Genomic DNA, 26,126 nt, shown 5'->3' on the forward strand with positions numbered 1-26,126 from the left:
CAAGTGAAGATGGAGGCAGAAACTGGAGTGATGTAGCTATAAACCAAGGATTGCCAGAACCACCAGAAGCTTAGGTAAAGGCAAGGAAGGATTCTTTTCTAGAATCTTCAGAGGGAGCATGGCCCTCTCTACAGCTAGATTTCAGATTTCTAGCCTCTAGAACTGTGAGAAAATAAATTTCTGTTGTTTAAGTTTTACCACCCAATTTGTGCTCTTTGTTATGGTAGCACCAAGAAACTAACACGTTTATTTTAAAAAGACATCCTATAAATATTTAATAAAGTTGTGAATTTTCTTGATATATTACTTATTGGGAATTATCATTCTACTTTTACTCTTCCTGTCAGAATTTTGTAACAAACACTGCATTCAGACTTCAGACAAAGAAAACATATTATATCTAGAATGCCTTACTTTACAGTCGACAAGACTGAAGCTCAGAAATGTTCAGTGACTTTTCTTCCCAAGGTTACACAGCTATATGGTAGCAAAGCTAGGACTAGAACCAAAGATTATCTAGTCCAAGTCTGATGTTTCTTTAATATGTTACATGCCCTGAATGATAAAACCCTTGGATAATCAACATATACACAAAATTCCAGAATAACTACTTTCCAGGTATTTAGAAATATCTAAGACTTCTGAAAGTTCCCTAAAACTGCTGTCATCACTTGCAGAGTTATGAGCTAAAGAATAAAGAGGAACCAAAGGTGGACAAAGAATATCTTCTCGCACTACTGAGACTGTAAACTGAGGCATACTGACAAAATACTTCTCTGGAGTATGCATCAAGAACATAGAAGTAACCATGTTGTGACTTAGATGAATATGTTCATTATGGCATGCTTTATAATATAATTTTAATAAAGAGCATAATTAAAATAGTCAACCAGGAAAGGTAATATAATGTAGCCAATAAAAATATTTTCCCAGAAAACGTTTAGGGTCCACATGTAACATGACAATGTTTAAAGAAATTATTTACATGCATAGAAAAAAAACAGTGGAAGAAAATATGTCCAAATGTTCACATGAGTTAATTTTGAGTTTGGGTTTTGTTTTGTTTTTAAAGACAGTCTCTTTTTTTTAAAGAGCAGTTTTAGGTTCACAGCAAAACTGAGAGAAAGGTACAGAGATAATCTCATGGTGGTTTTTTCCCCTCCTCTTTCATACTTCCAGTATTTTCCAAGTTTCCAAGAACTGATATACAGTATTTTATCAATTCTAAGACATGTTTTTTCACATCTCAGCATCTTTTATATCAAGATGCATCTTAATTGATGGTATGTCTTAGCTTAACTGAAATAATTTCTTAGTGGTACACAAAACAATAGTGCATCTTACAAGCAAGAGCATCTTTGGGTTGATGAAACGTAATAATTTTATAGTGGAGAACTAATATAACATAACATATACATAAACACACAAATATTTATGAATGTATATAAAAGAGAGAAAGCAACAAAAATGACTACCATTGTACTAATCTCAGTTGTTACTAACAGACTTAGCTCTCAAATATGGAAATTTCCACTTAACTATTGGCTATAAAAACTACTACTGGCCATAATAACCTAGAAACAGACACTGAAGAGGTGTCCCTGACAGAGAAGACTGCATCTCTCTCCTCAGGATAGGCATATCCAATCATCTCCTAGCTATTCTTATCACCATTCCAGCTCATGTTCTAGAAATCTCAACTTCCTGTGTGAAGAAGAGATAAGGAAGGTTAAATATTCACCACCCTTGGTGAATGATTTTAGTTTTCATTCCTTATTTGCCCCAGCTAATTTTTAAAGAAGTTAGTCATAATTTAATTTGTTCCCTTAGGATAGGGATAATTTAACAAATTATTTTTAAAAAAAGGAAAAACAGGTAAATCCTCTGGACTTTGCCCTCAATTATAACACACTCTACTGAACTTTTAGAGATTTATATATAAACCCACTTTGAAAAGAAACTGGAAGAAGCTCCAGTGGAATTTTTGGAATAAAAGCTTAAATGATATATACAGGAGGCTGTCGAACTTTTACTTCAAACTCTTATAATTTTGTTCACCTTCTCAGTTGGTCATCCTTTAACTTTTGGCCTACTAATTAATTTAATGCACAAACCTCACAGTACAGCAATTTTCTTGACTTTGACCAGCACTAAGGCAGGACAAAAGTGTCGTGACACTTATTTCTAGGAGTAGATTCTTTATCTAGACCCAAGTGTCCAGTCAGGCAGCTCAACTGCATCGAGCTCATAACAAAAAATACCTTGCAAGAATATAAGCTCCATGAAATTAGGGTTTTTATTTACCACTATGACCCTACTAAGGAGAACAGTGCCTGCTACATAGGCACTATTACAGGCACATCTTTTACACGCACGTTTATCCTTCAATCAAACCCAAACTGAACAGAGGACATCTTTTAAAGTTGATTTTTAAGAAAAGAAAACTACACACAGTGTTACTGTCAAAGATAAAATCTGTATGGTAAGAATAAGTCCTCTGCAGATAGGAGGACACAGGAAAATAAAAATCCTACTTGCCAATGTCTAATTTTCCCTAAACACCTTTCAGGAAAAACGCTATTTTTTCATCAAGAAAGCAATGGAAGCTTAGCGGTAAAACAGAAACGCATCTAAGTAAAAAAAGCAAGATGAAAATCCTCAGTCATCACCACTTTTCCATAAATACAACAAATGACAGTTGCAGTCAATGGCTTACATTATATAGTCTCTTTTTCCTATGTTTCCTGTTAGTCCAGATATACAAACTGTTTCGTTTTAAACACATGTTCAATTTAACATATTCTAACAGTGTTGTCTGCACTATACTAAGCAACATCAGGCTCTTAAACAAATTAAACCACTCTATCAGATCATATTAAACCATTCTCTTTGATATAGGTAAGATTAATTGAGGGATGGGAAAAAAAGGATAATGGTAGTTTTTAGCTAGGCTGAAAAAGACCAGACACTTATCCCTTACCTTATTAGCACGTATCTGTTTGTAAATGTCTGTTTGCTGCCGAATTCGATATTCCAAGTCAGAAACATGAGCCTGAAGCCAGTTCCAGCGGCTGACAATAGCTGCTCGGTCTGCAGCCCATCTCCATTCTGACCTGCGCCTCCTAAAAGGAAATAAACTGAGTGAAATCCAAGAGTAGCAGCAGCATTTATACCAAATGGGGGTGGGAAGGTTTTAACACCTAAAGCCCCTTATACTGATCAACTCTAGTGCCAAGAAAAATCCAAGATTTTATATATACACATCTGTCCATCACAGGACATACATGGGTAAAACTCTTCACATACAGATACTTCCAAAATTAACTAGGTGAAATTGCCTTCTAGTATCCTGATCCTGTGGCACACAATTTGTCTGAAATTGTTTTAATTTTTCAGGGGACAGAAATATTCTATACTTTAATATAAGACATATATAAAGAATAAAGATTATCTACATAGAAAATCCAAAAGACGCCACAAATTATTAAAGCTAATCGAGAATTCAGTAAAGTTGCCAAGATCAACATATAAAAACTAATAGTGTTTGCATGTGCTAACAAGCAGAAAATATTCGTTTTTTTTAAAGCACTAATCACACCACCAACAAATGCTAATGTTATACACAAAAGATCTTTACAGAGAAAATAAAACCTGAAAAACATAAAAGACCTACATAAATGGTGAGATACATATGTTTTTTGGTGAGGAAGATTAGCCCTGAGCTAACATCTCTGCCAATTTTCCTCTATTTTGCATGTGGGATGCCACCACAGCATGGCTTGATGAGCAGTGTGTAGGATTGTGCCTAGGATCCAAATCCACAAACCCCAACCCACCGAAGTGGAGCATGCGAACTTAACAACTACGCCACTAGGCTGGCCGCGAGATACATTTTTTTTAAGATGGCAATTTTCATATATATATCTCTCTATAAATTCAAATAAGCTCCAATCAAATTTCCCTACAGAGTTTTTAATGGAAGCTGACAAACAGATCCAAAAATTTACAAGGCAAAAAAGGACCAACAGTAGAGAAATTCTGAAGAAAGCATGATGGAAACTCACATTACAGACTTACTGTAAAGCTATAATAATTAAGGCAGTCTAGAAAGACAAAAAGACCACTGAGCCAGAATAGAGAGCCCCCAAACTTAGAACTGGATGTATAAAAGAGATGGCATTCATATCAGCGGGGAAAGATTGAACTATTCAATAAATGGTATTGAAATGGACAGCTCTTTACAGAGAAAAAGTAAAATTAGTTCCCTTCCTAGATATAATTTTAGAATTCCTAAATCTGAAAAGCCAAACTAACAAAGAAGAGTACCTTTTGGACGTCACAGCAGAGAAGGATTTCTTGAATAAGAAGAAATAAATTTAGCTAATTTTTAACATACAACAAAAGATACATTGCCAGTAAGAATAAAAACTGGCACCATCACTTTTTGAAGCGTAAGTTGGAAATATTTGGCTAGGTGGAAGACATGCATATCCAACCATCATGCAATTCTATTTCCGAGAACATAACCTGCTCTTCTGCATAGAGAAATAGGTTGGACCATTTCACAATGAATACAAATGTCAAATCACTATGTTGTACATCTGAAACTAATAATACCGTACATGTCAATTACACCTCAATAAAAAAAAGAAACAGGTTCATTGCCATAACTAAAAATATACTAAACAAAAATAAGTACTATTATAGATACATACAAGTAATAAAAGAATTTAAAGAAATACTGTTTATCAATTTAATTATTACTGTATATATTAACATGACTAAATCTCAACAATGTGGAATGGAAAAACTATATGAAAATTTAAAAGGAATAAACATACAATAATAAAGATTGTTACCAATACACAAATAGTAAATGCAGAAAAATATGCATAGAACTGAGTGATACACAACAAATTCAGTTATCAGGGTCCCCATTATCTCTAGGAAGGAGAATGGAGAAGTTGAATTTTAGCTCTACCTGTAATGTAATGTCTGACTTCTCTTTAAAAACAAAAAGTCTGATAGAAATATGGCAACAATTTAACATTCCCAAATAGAGGGGGTACATGGCATCTAATATATTCTATAATTATAATCTTCCAAAAAATTCTTTTTCAAGAAACAAAAAGCCATCACATGCCCTTAGCCCCACCCCCAATCAGGATATATATACTCACTACTAAAAATTTTAAGTGACTGTAAGTGAACTTTATAAAACCTAGTCCACTGATAGGGTGAAATACAACATAACATCAATAGTAAAAGAGAACAAATCTGATCACAGTAGGGTTAGAAATGAGTTAATACTTAACCATACCATAATAATTAAGACTAAGAGCAGCAATGGTATTTTACTAACTTTTATATGGCCCAAATATAAGCCATTCAAGTCAACCACTGTGAGAAGCAAGGCATTTTGTAGTTCCCTAATCTTGACGGAATCAGTACAAGATACAAAGATATTTTCTTTTTTTAAGTATAATTATCTGGTTCAACGTTGGCTGCAGGTCTAGTTACAGCCCAAATTCAGGAAAGAATCTCAAGAGGTCAAGTACAACCTCTGGATTATTTCTGAACTATAAAATGTCCTCCTCTCTTCCAAAAGAGGCAAAGCTGGTTAACCCTCATAACCTATTTCCAACTTTCACTGCTCTCCAAGGATCACCACTTTCCTATTCTGCGAAATCTCTTGGTTTTACAGGTTCATTTCTGAAGCTCCTACAGCATCAAGTCCTCGTCTATCACCATTGGGCTACTCCAATAACCTCCTTAGATACTGCTCTTAACGTAAATCATATACTACTTTTCCTAATTAAACTCCCCTCAAACCTTATTTCTTCCTGTCTCTCTTATGTGTAAGGAACCAAAGAGAGCCTCTGCTTCTTTTCAAATCCTAAGTCTTCAAGGAAATAAAGTAGAAGGGGAGTCAAATATTGTAAAAGAGAGCAAGTGGAAGCCAAGAAGTGATTAATAAAATTAACATAACATCCATTTAATGACAGTTTATTCACAAATTTGTTTTAGCAACTGAGAATGGCTAGCCAAAATAAAACCCTAATGTTGAAAACCAAAGCAAGGGACAGATGATTTCTTGGCAAATTTACAGTACTTCCTCCTTAGTCACCCTTGGTGGACAAAGAATCCTGGCAGTCTCTCCCAACGTTCCTGAACTTAGCTTATAAGCCTTCTCATGACAGCGTTCCAGGACACCATGCACTCTAAATTGGCAGGAAAGAGGAAATCTATTTGTTATCTCTGAATTTAGACACATCTTCACCAAAAGAATTTTCTTTCTTGTTTGGCATCAATGAAAAAAAGAAAAAAAAAGAAAATTTGTTATACAGATAGTCTGTTAGTCTGAGAATACAAAAGGAAAAGAAAATTACTTAAAATATTTCACTTCACAAGAACTTTGATGAATAAATACTTTTTTCTTTGATATTAAGGAATGGCCCCTTCCTTTCAAGTTTTCTAAGGTCAAAACTAACAGGCCTACTATACAGATATTCTTCTAAATACAAATATAAAACTGAGCCTCTTGATAACATTTTTTGGAGACTGGCTAATTAACTAAACAGAGGCAGCATTAAGGGAATACTAGCAATCCCCAGTTTATGAGCAGGTTTCATTCTACAAATATATTTTTCATGACAGTTTAGAACTGCAAGTGATTTTCAATAGACAGTTGTCACAATGTTGTAATTTAATGAAAAATGGAAAACTCCACCCCAAGCGGGATGTTCAAAAAACCAGCAATATGGGCATAAAGCTGAACTGTTAGCAAAGGTGAGAGGTGTACAGTTAACAAGTCTGTGTTGAGCTATGAAGATGTTACCATCCCAGTGGCAGAGGAGAACACCACAAAACATTACTGCCACAGTAAGAGCTTCACATCTTATACATTTTTTTCCTTAACAAAAACAACAGGCCACAGAAACTCAGTTTACCTGAGGTAGAGGTGGGATTCCCCCCTAACATTCAAAAGGTAAATTTATTACTGTGATAATTTACAGCTCAAAAACAAGAGACACTGATTTATTATTAGAGACAAGTTTAAATACAGACTTCAAAAGAACATGTAACTAAGGTTGCAGAATGATACTTATATAATGATCAACTGGTTTCTGATGTGATCATTATCTCAATTATGAAGGAAAAGATGTGGATTCCAACACTGATGAATCTTTCAACTCATCCTGTTGCTTACTTTGTCCTAACTAGGGAAATAAGTGCTTTAACTGTGTGTCTGTGCAGGATACTAGAATGCCTTCTGACATATTCTACTGTATACTTTATCCCATTTGGTACCAAAGTATTTGTCTACACGTACTGGGCTACTGCCTGAGTGGGAATTGATTTTAACTCTTATTTTGCTCCTGGCTTTTATAAATGTTTTATTGGTAAATCTTTTTTGTCTGTGTTCACTGTATAAAAACCCATTAAAATTTTACACTACGAATTGCTTTTTTGCTTACTCAAATGCAGGAAAATATAGCACCAACATTTGCTTTTGTAACACTACATGAATACTAAATTTTAATGTTGCCAGCTATGTATCAATATTTATTTGTATAGAACAGCATATGCTGGATAAATAAATTTCTTTTTTAGCTATCTAAACTTATGCTTTGGTAGTTCTTTTTACAAGGTTAGTAGAATATTACCACATATCCATAACGTAGGATGTTCTATGGGATCCCAGAATACAGAATATTTGTTGTATTTACTTGAACAAAAAAATCATTTCCTCTAAAAGAGCTCCTATATTTATAAACACTTAGAAACTATACAGTGGAAAGTACTGGAAAATTCATGGTTCAGTTTACAAGTTGGGCAATGTGGGGGGGGAGGGAAGACTAACTTTTGTTTTTTATTCTTTAAAATCATCTTGAATGGTAATGTTAATGGAAACGTTTCATTAGAAGAGGACAAACAGATCAACCCAGGCACTTTTATGTAAGGAGATTTAACTTCTATGAAATGTAGGGTCCAAGCTCCTTCTGTTTTTACTACAAATTAGAAATTATACATTGAATCCCCAAATGTGTCACTGATAAAAGCTTTTCTATTGCACCACAGAGATAACGATCTGAATCACTTAATTCAAGAGGTGATCACCACTAATTTTGCTAAAATAAAACCTTAGACTAAGGAATGTAATTTCTGCTAACACAGAGAAACATAAGGATTTACTAGACTCCTTACTGCCAACTTACTGTCAGTAAGTTCAACAGAAGAGATTACTAATACTTCAACTCTGGGCATTTGACTTCAATGCCTACAGCACTGCCACAGACAGCAGAGCAAGAGACAGCAGTGGTAGTTTCTTCCTTTTTCTCAAAGGTGAACTACAGCAGAAGATGACTTGTCTGAAAGTAGTGCTAAAAGCTCAAGCACTGAAGCACGTGGACAGCTGACCTAGCCCTGCCTCTAAGTCAAGTCATCTGGTTCTGTTCCAAGACGGAAAAATCTGTCAGTCAAGTAGAACAGTGCTGGCAGACTATACTTTTCCCTGATCTAGAAATTTTTTGAAATCTCATGAAAGTAACAACGAATATGCTGGAAAGACCTTCTTTGATTTTGATTTCCATCCTATCTCCAGTTCTTCCCTTATTAAGCAAACAAAGATTCTATTAACAAATTAAAAGTACAATTGTCACAGCAAGTTACACAGTACTATGTTTCAGCCAAAAACTGGCAGATAAATTATCCAACAGAGCTGTGTGCTACTTCCAAGCACACAAGAAAGTCTGAGACACCTAAATTCTGTAATCTCCAAATTCTTTAGATGACTTATAAAATCAAGAGAATTAGAGTAAGTAAAATTGAGATCATCTCCGAACATCCAGAGCATACAGTTCCTAGATTCACAGTATCCAGGGTAAGAGTTAGGGGCCCTACGGAACAGGAATAGAAAATCTTGACATTACTGACAGTCACATTAAAAAACCCCAAATGTACATACAAGTATTCACTACCGAGCTCAAAAGGAGCATGAAACGAGTAGAGGAAAGAGCAGGAAGAGAGAGGGTCAAGCCAAGATCTCACTTTTATTTACTTTATATGATCCGAGACGTGTAAATTGACCCTGGAAATAACAGCAACATCTGCCTCGCAGAACTGTTGCAGTCATAAAATGATGTAATACTAACTGCAAAGTACAACATGTGTATTAGAAAAGAACACCTATTTAATAAATGTAACTTTGGATTTCAATTCCTTATAAAAGATGCCAAAGAGGAAGGGAAAAGAGGAGAAATAAAGAGATGAAAAGAAATCTCAAAGAGGCAAACAAATGCAAGCAATAGGTGTTTTCACAGTTAGCAACAAAACTGAATTTCTTGAGGGTCAGTCTTCACAGTCATCTAAAGGAAGTTCCACTCTAAACAGAAAAACACAAGCATTTCCTTAGAACAGACACTGTATTCAGCCACAACTTCAGTGACATTACTCTCTGCCCAAATTTAAAGAAATGAAAGACATAAAGTACAGGAGGAAAAAAAGAACCAAACTGTCTAGCATCAAATATCCCACATTTTAGCTGTAAAGTAAAACTTAGATGATAATAGCTTAAGAGACAGTTTGCATCTGTCACTCTAAGTGGGTTACATCAGCTTTCTAGAGAGGTTTGTAGTAAGAGGAAACAAATGTACCAGAGCCAATTCTAAACTGCAAATTCATCCTGATAAAGACTGGGGGTTGAACATTTAACCCTGTGTCTTACTGCTTAAACCAGATTACCTCTGAAATTGAAATGAGATTTGTGTATTTTGGCAGATTATTTCAACCAAGCTTTCAACCCACCATGAACTCTTCCTCCTGTCCCCGCTCCGTTTAACAAATTATTTAAGCACCTACTATTTACCAGGAATTATACTAGGTGCTGAGATATAATAACATCAAACAAGAACTGTGGCTCATTAAGCTTAGAATTTAACGGAGAAGACAAATGTTAATAAACAAACAATCACCCAAAATGTAAGCTAAGAGATCATAACTATGACTTCAGATTTACATTGGGGGATCTGTAAGATGTCTCTGTAGCATACACATTTAACTGAAGCTCCAAAGATAAGTTAGGAGTCGGATAGGCAAACTTGAGGGGTCGCGGGGTAGGGGATGTGAGACGAAGAGAGAAGATACTCGGGACTGTGGTGTGTCTTAGGAAGAAGAAATGACACATATATAGGTTATATAGCTGGAGCTCAGAAAGTGAACAAAGGGAAGAAATCGTGGAGGTGACACTGGACATAGGTAGGGGAGGCCAGATTACATAGAACTCTGTAATCCATGTTAATTTTATGAAACAATATAAGCAGTCCTTATCTTGGCCCATGTTCATTTACTTTAGACTCTTTTTAAATGAAAATTTTCAAACACAAGCTAAAGGATAATGAACTCACACGTAACCATCAACTAACCTCAACAACTATCAACTCTTGGCCAATCCTTCCTCAATTATAATATTAACCTCCCATCCTCACAGATTAATTTTGAAGCCACTCCCTGCCATCAGATGATTACATGTGTATATATTTCCATATGTATCTCTAAAAGATAAATCACTTAAAAATATACATACGTATTCTTTCATAACTTAAAAAACAGTAATTCCTTACTGTCAAATATCCAGTTATTGGTCAAATTTCCTGGACCGTCTCAACTGGTTTGTTCAAGTCCAAGTCAAAAAACATCTACATATTGCATTTGGTTAATATATCTCAAATTTGCAACAGAATTCCTTTTTTTCCTTGCAACTTATTTGTGGAAGAAACAGAGCTATCTGTCCTTTAGAATCTCCCACATTGTGGATCATACTGAGTAAATCCTTGTTACGAAGTCCACACTTTTGAACTTTATAAATTGACACTTCTACTACCTTTAGTTTGTTAGTTACTATTCTGAAGATCAGCTGATAAATTATTTGTACTTTTGTATACTCAGTTTCCACATGTTCATGGGTACTAAAACACACCCAATTTTTAAAGAACTATTTAAGGTACTTCAAACTCCCCTCAACGCCCACATGTCCGACTTATAATTTTTATTTCTTTTCGCTGAGGAAGATTCGCCTTGAGCTAACATCTGCTGCCAATCTTCCTCTTTTTTGGTATGTGAGTCGCCACCACAGCATGGTCACTGACAGACAAGTGGTGTAGATCCGCACCCGGGAACTGAACCCAGGCCACCCAAGTGGAATGCACCGAACTTACCACTAGGCCACTGGGGCTTGCCCTAGACTTTTTTTTTTCCCCTGAGGAAGATTAGCCCAGAGCTAACATCTGCCAATCCTCCTCTTTTCTCTGAGGAAGACTGGCCCTGAGCTAACATCCGTGCCCATCTTCCTCTATTCTATATGTGGGATGCCTACCACAGCATGGCTTGCCACACAGTGCCATGTCTGCACCTGGGATCCGAACCAGCGAACCCTGGGCTGCCAAAGCAGAACATGCTCACTTAACTGCTGGCGCCACCGGGCCGGCCCCTGCCCTAGACTCTTATTAAACATGATAACATATACATAATATATAATCTGCCAAGCACAATACACCAATCTGTCATACCCCATTCAAGTCTCCAACCTGAACGGTCCAGGAGTATCTTATATTCCTAAAACTCACCTCTCTCTGGGAAAGTCTTTCTTGGTGAACTGTATCTGACGATTCATTACTTTGTATTCTTCACACTTAGTGTGATCCTCTTATCTTGTTATGTATGTGTTCTGTATTCCCAAGTCATACCACACACATGATTGATCTTCAACTAGATTATCCATGCCTTCTTATGGGCACTACCATGTGTTTCAAGTGTAAATCAATTTTCAATGATATCTGCATGCATGTAGTTTACAAATAAGGAATTCTTGGGAAATATTGAAAAATGAGACTTATTTAGCCAATGGCTTATCCTACTTAATCTTCAAACATCTAAGTGAAGCCTCAAAGACCCAGAATGCCTTAGACACAAAGAAGTGTTCTAATGGAGAAAAATACAGCACAACAAGAAAGGATGGAAGTGGCTTAGAGTTCTTCTTGGCTGGCTATAGCACTGGACATGGAATCTGAGCATGAAGATTTACCAAAAAACACTGGCCTAGTTACTTTGTTTTTTTTAGAGAACAGAACTCTGTTATGTTTCAAGAATAAAGCAAAATGACAAAGTAATACTGAAAGGCTCTCAGTTATTCAAAGAATAGCTACTCCAGAGTGGCCCCTCAAGGGTGAACCAATCAATTTCCTGTCTACTTCTCTGCCTAGAGTCCATCTTTCTAGAGTGGATTCCATTTTAGAACCTTTCAAAAATCCGACTGAGGTCAGAATATTCAAATTCTGTATGTGTACTAATTGCTTCTTTGAAAATCTTTAATAGTTAGATAATCCCATTCACTCACAAGCCCTAAGTATAAGAGCAGCTATTATTTGATCCAGATCTCTCACTTAAGCAAGAGGCTGACAAGGATCACATCTTACAACTTAAAGAAACTCTTGTAAGCAGCAGGGGACTTAGAAGCTTCTCACAAACATCACAACTAAGACTGAAAGAAAAAAAACTATCCACTTCTCTTCACCATTCCCCAAGTCCCTAGTCCTGGGCTCCTTAAAGGAGAGTGGAGTAGAACAGTACAGTGCACTGACAGGGAGGAGGGTGGAGGAAGGGGAAGGAGGGAAGGGAGATGCCAGCTCTTTTTATTCCATGGGGAGAACTTGTTTCTTGCCATCTCTAGAACCATCAAAGAAATCTTTGTATTTAGCCCAGTAGATTAACTGTATAATAACAATTCCTATAGAGAAATATTTTTTTCCTCATTTTAAAAATAGATAAAATACAGCTTGTTCGAAAGAGTATGGTTGCGGAATCAGTGAACACTAAGTGCCAAATCCTAGTGCTGCCACTTAGCTAGCTACCATCACTGAGCCAGCTAATTCAAAGATGAAAGAACAAAAGTGCTTATCAATGTTCAATCTCCAGGAGTGATGTTCCAACTTCAGTGTGTACAAGAAATATCCAAGAGTTTAAGTGAGTCCTAGGGATCTGCATGAATAAGAAGTCTCTCAGATGGTTCTTCTGTAAGAAGTGTGCAAGATCTTATCTTCAGAAATATGACTCAGAGCCACTGAGGGTGAGGAACAAAGGATACATCTACAAGAAAAGGAAGCTGAATCAAAAATCAATCTTTTAATTTATCAGTTCTTAAAAATAAATACAACTTCTGGTCCAGGCAAGATGATGTAGACTCCTCGCTCCCAGCTCATCCCTGCTAAACACAACTATAAACCCTGGAAATAAAACAAGAGGCAGGCAAAGAAAAACTGAAAGGCGGAAAGAGGAAGGTGGACTGGTTAGGGACCTCAGGACTAGAAGAACAACATAGTCACACGGCATCTAAAAATCACACTCAACAGAAGGTAACCTGGTGCTTTCTGACTTCCAAACTAGCCAAAAAAAAAAAAAAAAAAAAAGCAGCCCAGTCAGGCTCCTGACTCTCCCACCCACCATACCAGGTGAGCCCTGCAGCAAGAGCAAAGGCAATCAATCGGGAGTTCAGCTAACAATAAGAGGCCAAGAGAAATGTTATTACTCCTTTTCCTCTTTCCTTTTTACAACAAATACTCATTATATCTAATTTCTCTCCCCCATTATCTCCTAAATCCCAGTTCCCACCCCTACTACTGCACTGAAACTGCTAGTCAAGGTCACCAATAAACTCCACTGTGCTATCCAACGCCCAATTCTCAGTCCTTATCATCGGTGACCTACCAGCAGTATTTAACACAGGTGATCACTCTCCTCCTCAAAATACTTTCTTCACTTGTCTTTCAAGACATCATATTAACCTGGTTTTTCTCTTGCCTTTTTGAATTCCTTCTAAGACTCCAACTGCCCACATCTCCAAATGTTTTTTTCTACACTCACTTCCTAGGTGCTCTTATCCAATCTCATAGCTTTAAGTATCATTTACGTTTCTGACTCTCAAATTCTTATCTCTAGCAGAGACTGCTCCCCAGAATTCCAGATTCCTCTGCCTATTCAACATCTCCACTTAAACGTCTAAAAAGCATTTCAAACTTACTATGTTAAAAACTGGTACTCCTTCCCCATCCCTTATACTATACCAAACCTGCTTCAACTGGATGGATCCGATCAGGACAAAAACTTGCGTTATCCTTAACTTCAAACCCCTTGTCGCCCCCTTCCCCAAACACACCACAATACAACACACACACCCCTCACATTCAGTCTATCAGCAAATCTTACTGGCACTATCTTCAAAATACATCTAATATTTAACTACTTCTTGCCACCTCAATGTTATTGCTTTGGTCAAAACCACCTAGATTATTGCAGTAGCCTCCTAAACGGTCTGGTTCTCATCCTTGGCCGCATTCAGACTACCCAGCATTAATATAGCAGCCAAAGTGACTGAGAAAGACAAACACCATATGATTTCACTCACATGTGGAACATTAACAAACACATGGACAAGAAAACAATTCAGTGGTTACCAGGGGAAGGGGGGACACAGGGGGTGAAGGGGAGCACTTATATGGCAACAGACGTCTAAGAAATAATATACAACTGAAATTTCACAAAGATGTAAACTATTATGAACTAAAAAAAAAAAAAAGCTATTTGAAACCACTCCCATTCAGTTTAGAAGGATTAATAATGACAATTTTTTTTTAAATTTCAATCTTACTTCAAGTTCCTATCAACAGATATAATATTCAAGATCTAATCTAGAATCATAATATGGCAATGCTTTGCTGATATTAGGTTAAAAATAATACTTTGAAGAGGAAAAGAAACTGCAAGCCTTCACCTTTCCCCAAATACAAACACACTGTCAGATAGGTACTACTATTATTATTACCCCACTTTACAATGAGGAACTTAAGCAAATTAATACAAAAATGTTGAGGAATTTGTCCAAGGTCACACTGCTGATAAGAAGCAGAGCCAGCACTTGACCTAGGCACTCTGGCCCAGAGCTCTTGTTCTTAACAGTTGGGATATACAAATTTAAAAGAGTACTAGTGCCCAAATAACTTCCACAGAAATTATGTCAAAAAGGGGGAGGATGCTTAATTTACTGAGGAAAGATTCTGTGAAAGGATGGTGAAATAATTATTTAATTGTCAAATATATGAAATTTAGAAAAATTACCCACAAAGAACACTGTAGTCAAAGAAAGGATCACAGAAGTACTTGTGCTGAATTCTGAAAGACGGAAGGATAGAAATGAAGTTGGGGTAAGGAGTGGGAGAAGCAAGTCAAGCAGTACTAAGAGCACAGATAAAAATGCAAGGGCAGGAAAAAAAACTATGACCTGGACGTAGAAAAGTAGCAATAGGTGGTAGGAGTAGTGTTAGTAATAAAATATCAGGCACTTAAACCCGTAACTGAAAACTTTTGCGGGTGTTTTGGCTAATAAGCCACCAAAGTCTTAAGGTTCTTTCATAATCAGATGAATGGCAAGGGAAAAGTTCAGGCTGTGACCCAACTTTTTTTTTTTGAGAAAGATTAGTCCTGAGCTAACATCTGCTGCCAATCCTCTTTTTTGTTGTTGTTGTTGCTGAGGAAGACTGGCCCTGCAGCTAACATCCATGCCCATCTTCCTCTATTTTATATGTATATATATTATATGTACATATATATATGTATATATATTAAAGTCAAGTAACCCACTAAACTATTAGAATCTTTTCTATTAAGGCACAAAACATTAAAAATAAATCAGGAAGGAGCAGTAACTCAATTCATTTTCATCCTGGGACTCTTCTGTTCAGCCTCTACAGTGGCTCTCTTCACCCCTAAGTACAATGCAACCTCAATTTTACCATTAAAAACCTTTCATTATTAGTCCTCCAACAACTTCTCTGCTATTCTCCTTAGAGTTCAAAAACTTTTCTAACAGCGAGTAAAATTCTATCATTTTTCTCTTTCACAGCTTGGTACCTGGCAATTACTTTATACACAGAACAAAAAATCCATAGGTCTACAGCTTCTAAAAGAGCACTGAAAATATTTTTTAAATGGCAAAATAATTTCAATAATCAACAGTAATGCTGTAATAAGGTTTAAAATTACATTTTTGAAAAGTGTAAACTGGTACATCTAACTTTGAAAAAAATTGTATTATGGTAGTTTTAAAAGATGGCCGCAAATTCATTGACACTTCTCCCATGGAGAGGTGGCATTCTCTGTCTCTTCCCCTTGAATCTGAGGGGGCTTGTGACCACTTGAGTCAATAGACTACAGGGGAAGTGATGCTAGGTGACTTCTCAGGCCAGGTTATAAATGAACAGGTAGCTTCCACTCTTGTGTGACAAACAGAGATGCCACTAAGAGGTCTGACAACTTGAGACTATGATATTGAAGATGCCAAGTGTAGGCGCACTTGGCCAAGGGTCCCTGCTGAGCAAAGCTCTAACAAGGTGCCACACGTGTGAATGAAGAAGCCATCTTGGAAGTAACTCTATAGTCTCAGCTGTTTCAGTCCCCAGCCTTTGAATCTTCCCAAACTGAGGCCCCAGACATCCTGAAACAGAGACAAACCATTCCAACTTTATCCTGAATTCTGACCCACAGACTCTGTGAGAATAAAACAAACCCCATCTTATGCCTTCAGTCTGAGGTGGCTTGTTAAGCAGCAATAAATAATAGAAACAGTATTCAGTAAAGTTGAACATTTGCATACTTTACTACCCAGCAATTCTATTCATGGGTATATACCACCCCCCCAAAACCTTTAGCACACATGTACCAGGAGGCATGTTCAAGAATGTTCGGAGTAACAGCACTGGACATTATTTATGAAATAAAAAAACCTGAGGGAAAACTCAAATGCACACCAAAGGAGAATGGATAAATTACAGAATTATTTGCTGAATGGAGCAGTGAAAATGAATGAACTACAGCTACACGAAATAACACAAATGAATTTTAGTAACAAAATGTTGAAAATCCAAGTCTCATAAGACAATTTATAGTATACTCTTTTGTAAAGTTTAAAGATAAACAAAGTAATCTAAAGATCCCTACGGAAGCTTTAAAAACTGTGTGTGCATGTTTTGTGATTGCCTTAGCATTTCTGCCCCTCCAACAAAGATTCTATCTGTTGGTTTCCCTATAACTTTTTTAGGTAAACAGAGGTATGTGATACAACTGAAAAAAGAAGAAAACAAGAAAATGTTAATTTAGGATAGAGATTGGGGGTGGATCTCATAATAAGCTCTTGGTAACAGCAGCTGTTGAGTTGGGCAGTAACATCACAGGTATATATTATTTTTAAAATAAAGCCATACATGAACCAATAAAAATATTGTCATAAGCCCAAAAGTCCAATTAAAAAGAAATAAATACACACACACACAGGAGTAAATAAAGTAGGAAGACATGCTATGACAGGATGGGGGAACAAGAGTATCCACATGACCATAAGGTTAAGAAAAATCCTTTTTCTAGTTTAAGACAGTAGTTATTGAAATCCAATTTGCACTCCACTGACTTCCCTTTAAATACTCATAGAAATCAGAATTTTAAAGTTTCACAGAGCTAGAAATTAAGAATTCTGGTCAATCTCTGAATATCCAAAGAAATTTCCAATAACCCAAACTGAGAAGCACGAAGACAAAAAAAAAAAGTAGGGACACATCCATTCCCAACCACTTTATCATATACGGAATCTTCAATCACCAAAAACGGTGAAGGCATCTACTGGCAACCCCTTCAGCAAACCTGAAAAACATGGAGCTCATTTCTTTTCTTAATTAAATTTCAAATAATGAAATGAAAGCTAGACAAAAGTAGATAGAAAATTGTGTTTCATATCCAAGGATATTTAGTTGGCAACAAGAAGAGGCTGAAGCTGATAAAATGATGGGAAGTGGTATTCATGACTGTTTCTAGCAAGGAAAGGACTACAGACTGCATCAAATTATCCACAAAGCAACGCTAGTCATAATGGGAAGGCAACGTGACATAGATCCCGCCTCAGACCAGCACACCTGAGCCCCATCAAGTATCAGCAAGTTGGCCAGAGGCCGCCCTCAGTGAAACTTATAAAGCTGAAAACAGGCATTTTAAGGTAAGAAGGTGGACAGTGAAAGGAGTCCATCAAGTGCTTTACCTGCAAACACCAAAACCTTTGCAAAGGCCTTTCCTCCTAGGCAACATAACTGTCTATCTTAAAACCTCAAGAGAAAAGAAAAAAAAAACAAAACAAAACAGGGAAACTATCAGAAGTAGAGTTCACAGCAGAGGCTACAAATGTGGCCAGATATTAAAGTAAATGTCCCAAAACTAAAATTCTTATATCCTTTCAAAAAGGATGTTTTTGAAAGTCTTCCCCTCCTCTGTAAAAAACACACAACAAAGCAACAACAAACAAAATAGTCTCCTTCCAGTTCCTCAAGCTAAAATAACTTATTTTCAACTCCTCTCTTTCTCCCACAATCTTTAATCCATCCAGAAACTCTTTTGGTTCTACCTTCAAAATACTTCTAATCTCAGACTACTTCTGACCACTTCAACCAAGCAACCATCAACTCTCACCTGGAAATGGCATCAGCTTCCTGAGTGGTCCTTCTGCCTGTCACTCTTCTCAGAACTTTTCCACCTAACCCAGAGTAAAAGTCAAAGTTCCTATAAGGTTCCTGACTATTTCTTATCTTTCATTCTCTGAGTTAAACTGATTTGTCTGGGAACACTTTCTTCTCCTAGATATCCTTGGGCAATGTTCCTTTATCTCCTGAAGGTCACTTTATCAAAGAAGTCTTCTTTGACCAACATAGAATAGTAAAGCTGCTGCTGCCACCACCACCTTCCCTGTTTTCCACAGACATCTTGACATACTATGTATTTGTTTGCTTATTGCCTCTAGTCCTCTGCCACTGTAAGTCCCAACAAAGCAGGAATTCTTATTTGTTTTACTCACTAATGCATCCCCACAAACACACAGTAAGCATTCAATAAATGTATGTTGAATGAATACTGGTGATGGTGGAGGTGAGGAAGGTATGCCATTAACCTCAGTGCACAGCAGCAACCATGTGAATGCCTGGAAATTAGCCAAAAATCTTTACTGAGGCTATTGGTTTATAGCTTCAATCTAATTCCAATTAAAATCCCAGCAGGATTTTTTGAAGGAATTTGACAAACAGTGATGGATTTGACTATATAAATTTAAAATTTCTATAACTCAAAAAACACACAAATTAAAAGGTAAATAAAAAGCTAGGAAAAATAATTTGTACTTATAAATCAATTCAAAAATACATACAAGCAAATGATTATAGAAGATTTATTTATATAAAATATATAAATGGCCAATAAATACAAAAGCAAGGGTTAAACTACATTAGTAAAACAATAAAAAATTTACAGGATGCCTTTCTGCCCACCAAATTGATAAAGTCTTTAAAAACTATCTAATATCTGCTGGGTTTCAAGGAAACATTGCTGATGAAAAACCAGTTTCATTTTGGAGAACAATATAACATTTATCAAAAACCTTAAAACGGTCCTTATCCCATGACCGAAAACAATTTCCACATCTAGAAATTTAACCTAATAATCTGTAATATGAAGCAAGCTTTACTCACAACATTTTTAAAACTCCTACATACGAGATCACAAACTTAGGTCACATTCCTGAAATTGGTTTTATTTGCTTGTAATTGAATTTTCTTCAGCCTCCATGAGAGTGTCAAAATTTTTTCAATTCACTGCCAGCACTTCAAAATCTATTAAAAGACAAGATCTGCCAATGCTGGGTCTGCAAGTCTCTGAATGACCATTAACTAATAGCAACTGATCTCTTCAGATGTGGCACATGATCCGCAGTTCAAAAATCACACCCATCCTGAAAGCTTGATTTACTTTTATTATATGCCTGATCTACGGAAGTTACCTGAGTTGGAAACCCTAAACTAGAAGTCAAACTTTAAGCCTGCAGGGCTTTCTAAATACATATTGTTGGGCTCACCTCCAGAGTTTCTGATTCAGTAAGCCTAGGTGGGGTCCTAGAATTTACATTTCTAACAAGTTCCTAGGTGATGCCAATGCTGCTGGTCGAGAGACCACACTCTGAGAACCTCAGACTGATAAAGCTTCCTTACTGGAGCCAGAGAGGGGCCCAGCCGCTCATGAATTACACAATTACGAGTACTTGAACAATATTGGGGATTCCATTAATAAAGAGGGGAGGGCAGGTTTAGAAAAGCTGATGGATAAACAACCAAGTCATTGCAGATTTCATAGCACCGCCTCCCCCTAGTTGTCAGAGGTGGAAAATCATTGCTCTACACTAAATTTAGGAATAATTCTAGATTAAATTCTCAGTACTATTTTTTTATGAACATTCTTCCTCATGGGTTTTATGTATTCTCAAAGTTTTAATTACCTCTTCTACACTTCATGTATAAAATAACACAGGTTGCAAATAAAGGCTGTTATAAAAGATACCTTATAGTTCCAATATTTCATGACCAACAAACATGTATCGCCAGCTCTAATATCTTCTACTGAATTTGATTCCTTTCTCCAGCTGGAAACTATGTACAGTAGTTAATGTACGTTGAATGCTTCCTTTATTCTAGGCAATACTACACACTTTACATGAATTCCCTGTTAACTAAACTGGCCTTTGACCCAAAGGCAATGAGAAGCACGGTAGCTTTGGTTGAGGGGAAAGACCAGTTATTTTAGAGACCAAGTAAAGGATGACTAAAGGACTTTTAGGTCAATTGAAATAAAAAGAAAAAGGACAGGTGTGAACTGTAATAGGACTTAATTATCACAGGCACTTAATGATTCTGAGCCTGAGAGGCAATATTCTCACCTTTCTACCCAGCCTCTCATGCTCAAAATCATCAAGTGCCTGCAATAAAGTCCTATTACAGTTCACATCTGTCCTTTTTCTTTTTATTTCAATTGACCTAAAAATCCTCTAGTCTTTCCCCTCAACCAAAGCTACTGTGCTTCTCACTGCCTTTGGGTCAAAGGCCAGTTTAGTTAACAGGGAATTCAATTCAAGGTCTTTATCTACCTCTTGGACTCATTTCTCTCACTGTTTCCACATACAGGTAAGACCTGTACTTAAACACACCACACACCTACAGATCTTTCTTTATTTCTGAGGCAGAAGAGGAAGGGATGGAAAGTAAAAACCTCAAGGAGAAACAATGTTCAACCTAAAAAAAAGTATCATTTCCAAGTGTAAGGCTACAAGTTTTGAAACCAGAACATTCAAATATCAAATCCTTCTTTTACAGAGCCATTAACAGTTAAAAAAGAATCCTTACGTATACCTTAAACTTACACAATGTTATATGTCAATTCTTTTTCAATAAAACTAGGGGGGAAAAAGGAATACGTACACTGTTGAGGATCTCAACACAAAATCTGAATGTCTAAGCAAGTTTCACCCTAGGGTCAGCGGTGGGCTGCAGCTCTTGAAACAGAAGTTTGAGAGACCCTGTAAAAATCTCCTGTTTGAAACGAAAGAAGTCTGAGCTGTTTGTTACAGGGGAACCATGTGTCTTTCAACCTGAATGAAAAGAGCACGGTATTCTAAAGTGTATTTATATAAGCCACACAGTTTCACACAATATAATAGTGCACCACCAGAGTCCTATCTGACCAGTCAGATACCAGCAGCTATGTTTAAAGGTAATGTAACAGGTACATATCTTAAACAGATAAAATGTGAGAGAGGCAACACTTTCAGGAAGAGCAAGCAGAGGTTCTCTAAGAAACCAGCTAACTTCACACAGTTGTTACAGTGATTCAATGAGACTATGTTTAATGCCCCTAACTCCAGACTACAGGCAATAGAAGAACAGTATTAATAGCCTCCTTATCCTATCATCTAATGTGTTAGTGTTAACTGGGCAATGGGATTACCAGTAATTTATTCTTTTGCTTCCTGTGTTTTTAAATGTTTTTAATAAAAATTATTTTCATAATAAAAATTTTTAAATTTGTATTAGAAAAAGAGAAAAGACAACCCCAAATATCTAATGTTTTATTTCTCAACACTTTTTCCCTGCCTCTACAACATGCACATGCATAATAAACTTTCACTATAAGTTAAATCTCGCATCATAAAAAGCAACTTTCAATTAAAGACAAAGTAAATATTCTCAATATTGCCATTGTTTCTACCCCAACACACCCTAAAGCTGAAAATCACTAAAAGCAACGCAATTTATATTAAAAAAAAAAAACCTTGAAATTCTTGCAGCAGTGCTATTTCTCAATTTTAGAAAAAAGCAGACACTCCACTATAACATTAATGACACTGTGTGAGATACACAAAAACACCTTAGTCCCCTGCCCTTAAGGTACACCATTCAAAACAAAATGATATCCAATTCACCCTAGACTCAGCATCCACACAGAAAGACATAAAGATGCAAAGTCAAGAACCTGCTCGCTGTAATTCCCTTTGAAAGCACCATCAAGAGTGGTCTACAAAGCCCAGTAGAGTCTAGGATGTGTAAACAACCCTGCAAGGCAAAGGGAAGACGCAGACAACCAAGTGAACAAAAGAACAAAAAAAAAAGATCAGTGAAATCATGTTTTTGAGTCTGTTGACACATATGGTTCTGCTATTTTTTATACATGTCATTTACTGTTAAAAACCACTTACTGAGCTGTAATATATTGGCAATGTTCAAAGCAAAAAACTACGGCAAGAATGCTAAGAAGAGGGACAATATTTACTTTGCTTAAGGAAAGAATTCAGAAGTAACTGAGCAGAAGTAACAATAGAATGGAAAAGAGGTCTACTCTGGGCATCTAACTGGTATGAAATTATGTTAGCAACAGATCTGAATCAAGGGGGAAAGGCAATTTGACATAATATTGCAAAAGAAAAAAAAAATAGGCCTCTGCAATGAACCAGAGACCAAGATCAGATCAAAGATGATAGCACATATCAGCGTGATTGCTTTTTTTAAAACTAATAAAGTTTTTAGAGTAGTTTTAGGTATACAGAAAAACTGATCAGAAAGAAAGTAGAGTTCCCATATACTCCCCCCCAGTTTCTTCTGTGATTAACATATTGCATTAGTGTAGTACATTTGTTACAACTGATGAGCTAACTGATACATAACTATTAAAGTTCACAGTAGGGTTCACTCTTTACTGTGGGTTTTGAGAAACTTATAATGACCCGTATCCACCATTACATTTTTAATATGTAATACCAAATTCAAAGAGAGCGATGTCCTAGCATCTCAATATCTTTATTACAGTTAATTTAAGTTGAACTCCTAATCCCACCCCTACCCTCACTCACTTGTCCCACTCTTCCTCATCTAAGAGCGACACCTTCCTTCTACTGCCTGAGACCAAAACACTCTCTTTTTCACAGCCCACACATCCAGCCCATCAGCAAATCCTACCTGTTCTGCTTTCAAAACATATCCAGAGTCTAAAATTACTTCTCACAAACTCTGCCACCACCATACTGACCCAAGCCACCATCTTCTCTCATCAGGCTATTACAACAGCCCCCAGTCTAACTCATTTCCCTGCTTCTGTCCATAGCGGTCAGTGTTTCTTTCAAACTAGGTCAGATCAATCACTCCTCTGCTCAAAGGTGACACTGGCTTTCCAACTCACAGTAAAAGCTACAATCCTTATAATAATCTACTAGCTTCCATACAACCTATCTCCACCTACCCCAGCTCCCTTTTACCCGCCTGAACTTCACCTCCTACTATTTCCTTCTCACTGTTGAAGCCACACTAGGTTCCTCACAGTAAATACTCCAGGCAGGTTTTGTCCGTGGGACTTTCACACCTGCTATTTCCCTTGCCCAAAACGTCTTCCCCACATATGCCCATGCCCGACTACCCTTTACTTAATGTTGCATCCCCTCCTTCTTCCCTGCACTCCTTTATCCCTCTTGTCTGCTTTATTTTTTCTCCACAGCATTTACTGCCATTTAACATAATATATATTCTATTTATTTACTTTCCTGACCCCCAAATAGAAAATAAGGGCAGGGATTTTGATCTGTTTTATTTTCTGTAGCATTTACAAAGTGCCTGGCCTTCAACAATATGAAATGGGTCCTGAAGGTGATATAATTGAGTACTGGTAGGAAATTGAAACCAGAACATAGCTGCTAACACCTACAGTCTAAACAGACAAAGTCCCAATTCTCAACAACTCAGTGAATGATTCTGGAAGCACAAAAGTTCCTTTACTCTCTTAAAGGCTTCAAGTTCCTCTATTAGAAAAAACATCCATGGTCTGAGAGGTTGAGCTTCCACCCTCAGGGGACTTCTCCATCTATTATCTAGGCCCTGAGATAGCCACTAAGTATACCAGACAGGAAAAGACTTCTAAGGTAGGAACACAAACATATTTAGGCTGCTATGATTAAAAAAAAGGCATTTAGCCATAAATGCTTAAAGATAAATATTTACATTCTGAAACACAGAATATTTCTAATTAAATTCATAACAAAAGTGCTGTAAGGTTAACTGGCTGAGAAATATGGGGGGAGGAATCTCACTAATTACAAGGATGGTTAGAAACAGTGAATTTATCCAACCTGACCAACAACTTATACTAAGTATCAAGCTTTAACGAGAATAAAAGTACTTCTAAACCTAGAGTTCTAGATCTCATATACATTTGCCTATAGAGGGTTGCTACCCAAGTCCTTGGGGGAGGTGAGAGATAGTGATGGTGAGAGAGGGGAGGGCAGAGCCATACAATACCATGTATTTAGTAATACATCTGGTTACTCTTTATGTTCTGCAAGACAGTTATATTCAGTGAAAATCTCTCATAAAATGGGCAGAATAAGGAAACTGCTCATTAATACAATAAAACCAGGGGCCGGCTGGTGGCACAGTGGTTAAGTTCACACGTTCTGCTTTGGCGGCCCGGGGTTCGAGGGTTCATATCCCAGGTGCGGACATGGCACCACTCACCAAGCCATGCTGTGGAACGTGTCCCACATATAAAGCAGAGGAAGATGGGCACGGATGTTGGCTCAGGGCCAGTCTTCCTCAGCAGAAGAGGAGGATTGGCAGTAGTTAGCTCAGGGCTAATCTTCCTCAAAAAGATGAAATAAAAAATAATAACAATAAAAATACAATAAAACCAACCCTTATATAAGAGTGTCTGACTAGGAAAAGATGGATTAAAGAACAGTGCAGTTAAACCAACAATTTCAGCCTTTCAGATCAACTTGCGATTGTGTTCACTAATATCAGAGTCTAACCATCACTAATATCCACGTAATTTCAGTTTCCAGGCTTTAAAATCCCAAAGGATAGAAAGAGATGATACAAGCTAGTATTAGTAACATTAAAAATAGCCACCAATGGGGGCCAGCCTGGTGACATAGTGGTTAAGTTTGCATGCTCTGCTTCAGCAGCCCAGGGCTCGCAGGTTTGGATCTCACACGCGGACCCACAAACCACTCATCAAGCCATGCTATAGCGGGGTCAAACATACAAAATAGAGGAAGACTGGCACAGATGTTAGCTCAGCAGCAATCTTCCCCACCAAATAAATAAATAAATAAATAAGTAAATAAAATCTGTCCTATTTTAACTAGTGCCTGGCTTTGTTTAAAAAAAAAAAAGTAGCTACCACTTATTGAAACCTGAAGGACCTAGTACTTGACATTTATTGTTTTCTAATCTTAATAACCTAACAAAAATATATCGCATTCCAAGGTATTAGAGACTGAACATTTTGGACAAAGTCACACAGCTAATCAGTGCCAGCAGGATTTCAAACTGGGTCTGACTCAAAAGTCCGCATTCTAAAGTATACCTCAATAAGGCTGTTTAAAAAAAAAAAAAAAAAAGTTTGCATTCTCTCTGCTAGACCACACTGCTTTTCTGAGTCAAAACTGAAATCCTTATGACACATATATAAAGCATATTGGATTCTTCAGGACAATATTAAGGAGTTCTATCAGTACAATATTTTAGTGAAATAAATTAAAGGAAAAAGGGCTTAAAATCTGAAAATATTCACCTAGAAGAACTGCAATACTTTTGCCCAACTTCAAATTAAATGAGTTTTAGGTCTCAGCTTTCCACAGTCCTTTCCTCAAAGACATTTGAGTACTCTAAAAACAAATA

General features: G+C 36.8%; 1 protein-coding gene across 4 annotated transcripts in view; it reads right to left on the reverse strand.

Annotated features, from left to right (window-relative positions):
- The window catches only part of KANSL1 (KAT8 regulatory NSL complex subunit 1), a 172,826-nt gene that overhangs the window by 55,959 nt on the left and 90,741 nt on the right, over positions 1-26,126 (reverse strand). For all 4 annotated transcript variants that reach the window (XM_046675107.1, XM_046675108.1, XM_046675106.1 and 1 more), the window contains one exon: positions 2,981-3,122. In XM_046675107.1, the coding sequence (XP_046531063.1) occupies positions 2,981-3,122 (142 nt within the window). The remainder of the gene's footprint in view (positions 1-2,980; positions 3,123-26,126) is intronic.

This window comes from Equus quagga, chromosome 11, assembly GCF_021613505.1.
Source record: "Equus quagga isolate Etosha38 chromosome 11, UCLA_HA_Equagga_1.0, whole genome shotgun sequence".
In the NCBI taxonomy this organism is placed as follows: Eukaryota; Metazoa; Chordata; class Mammalia; order Perissodactyla; family Equidae; genus Equus; species Equus quagga.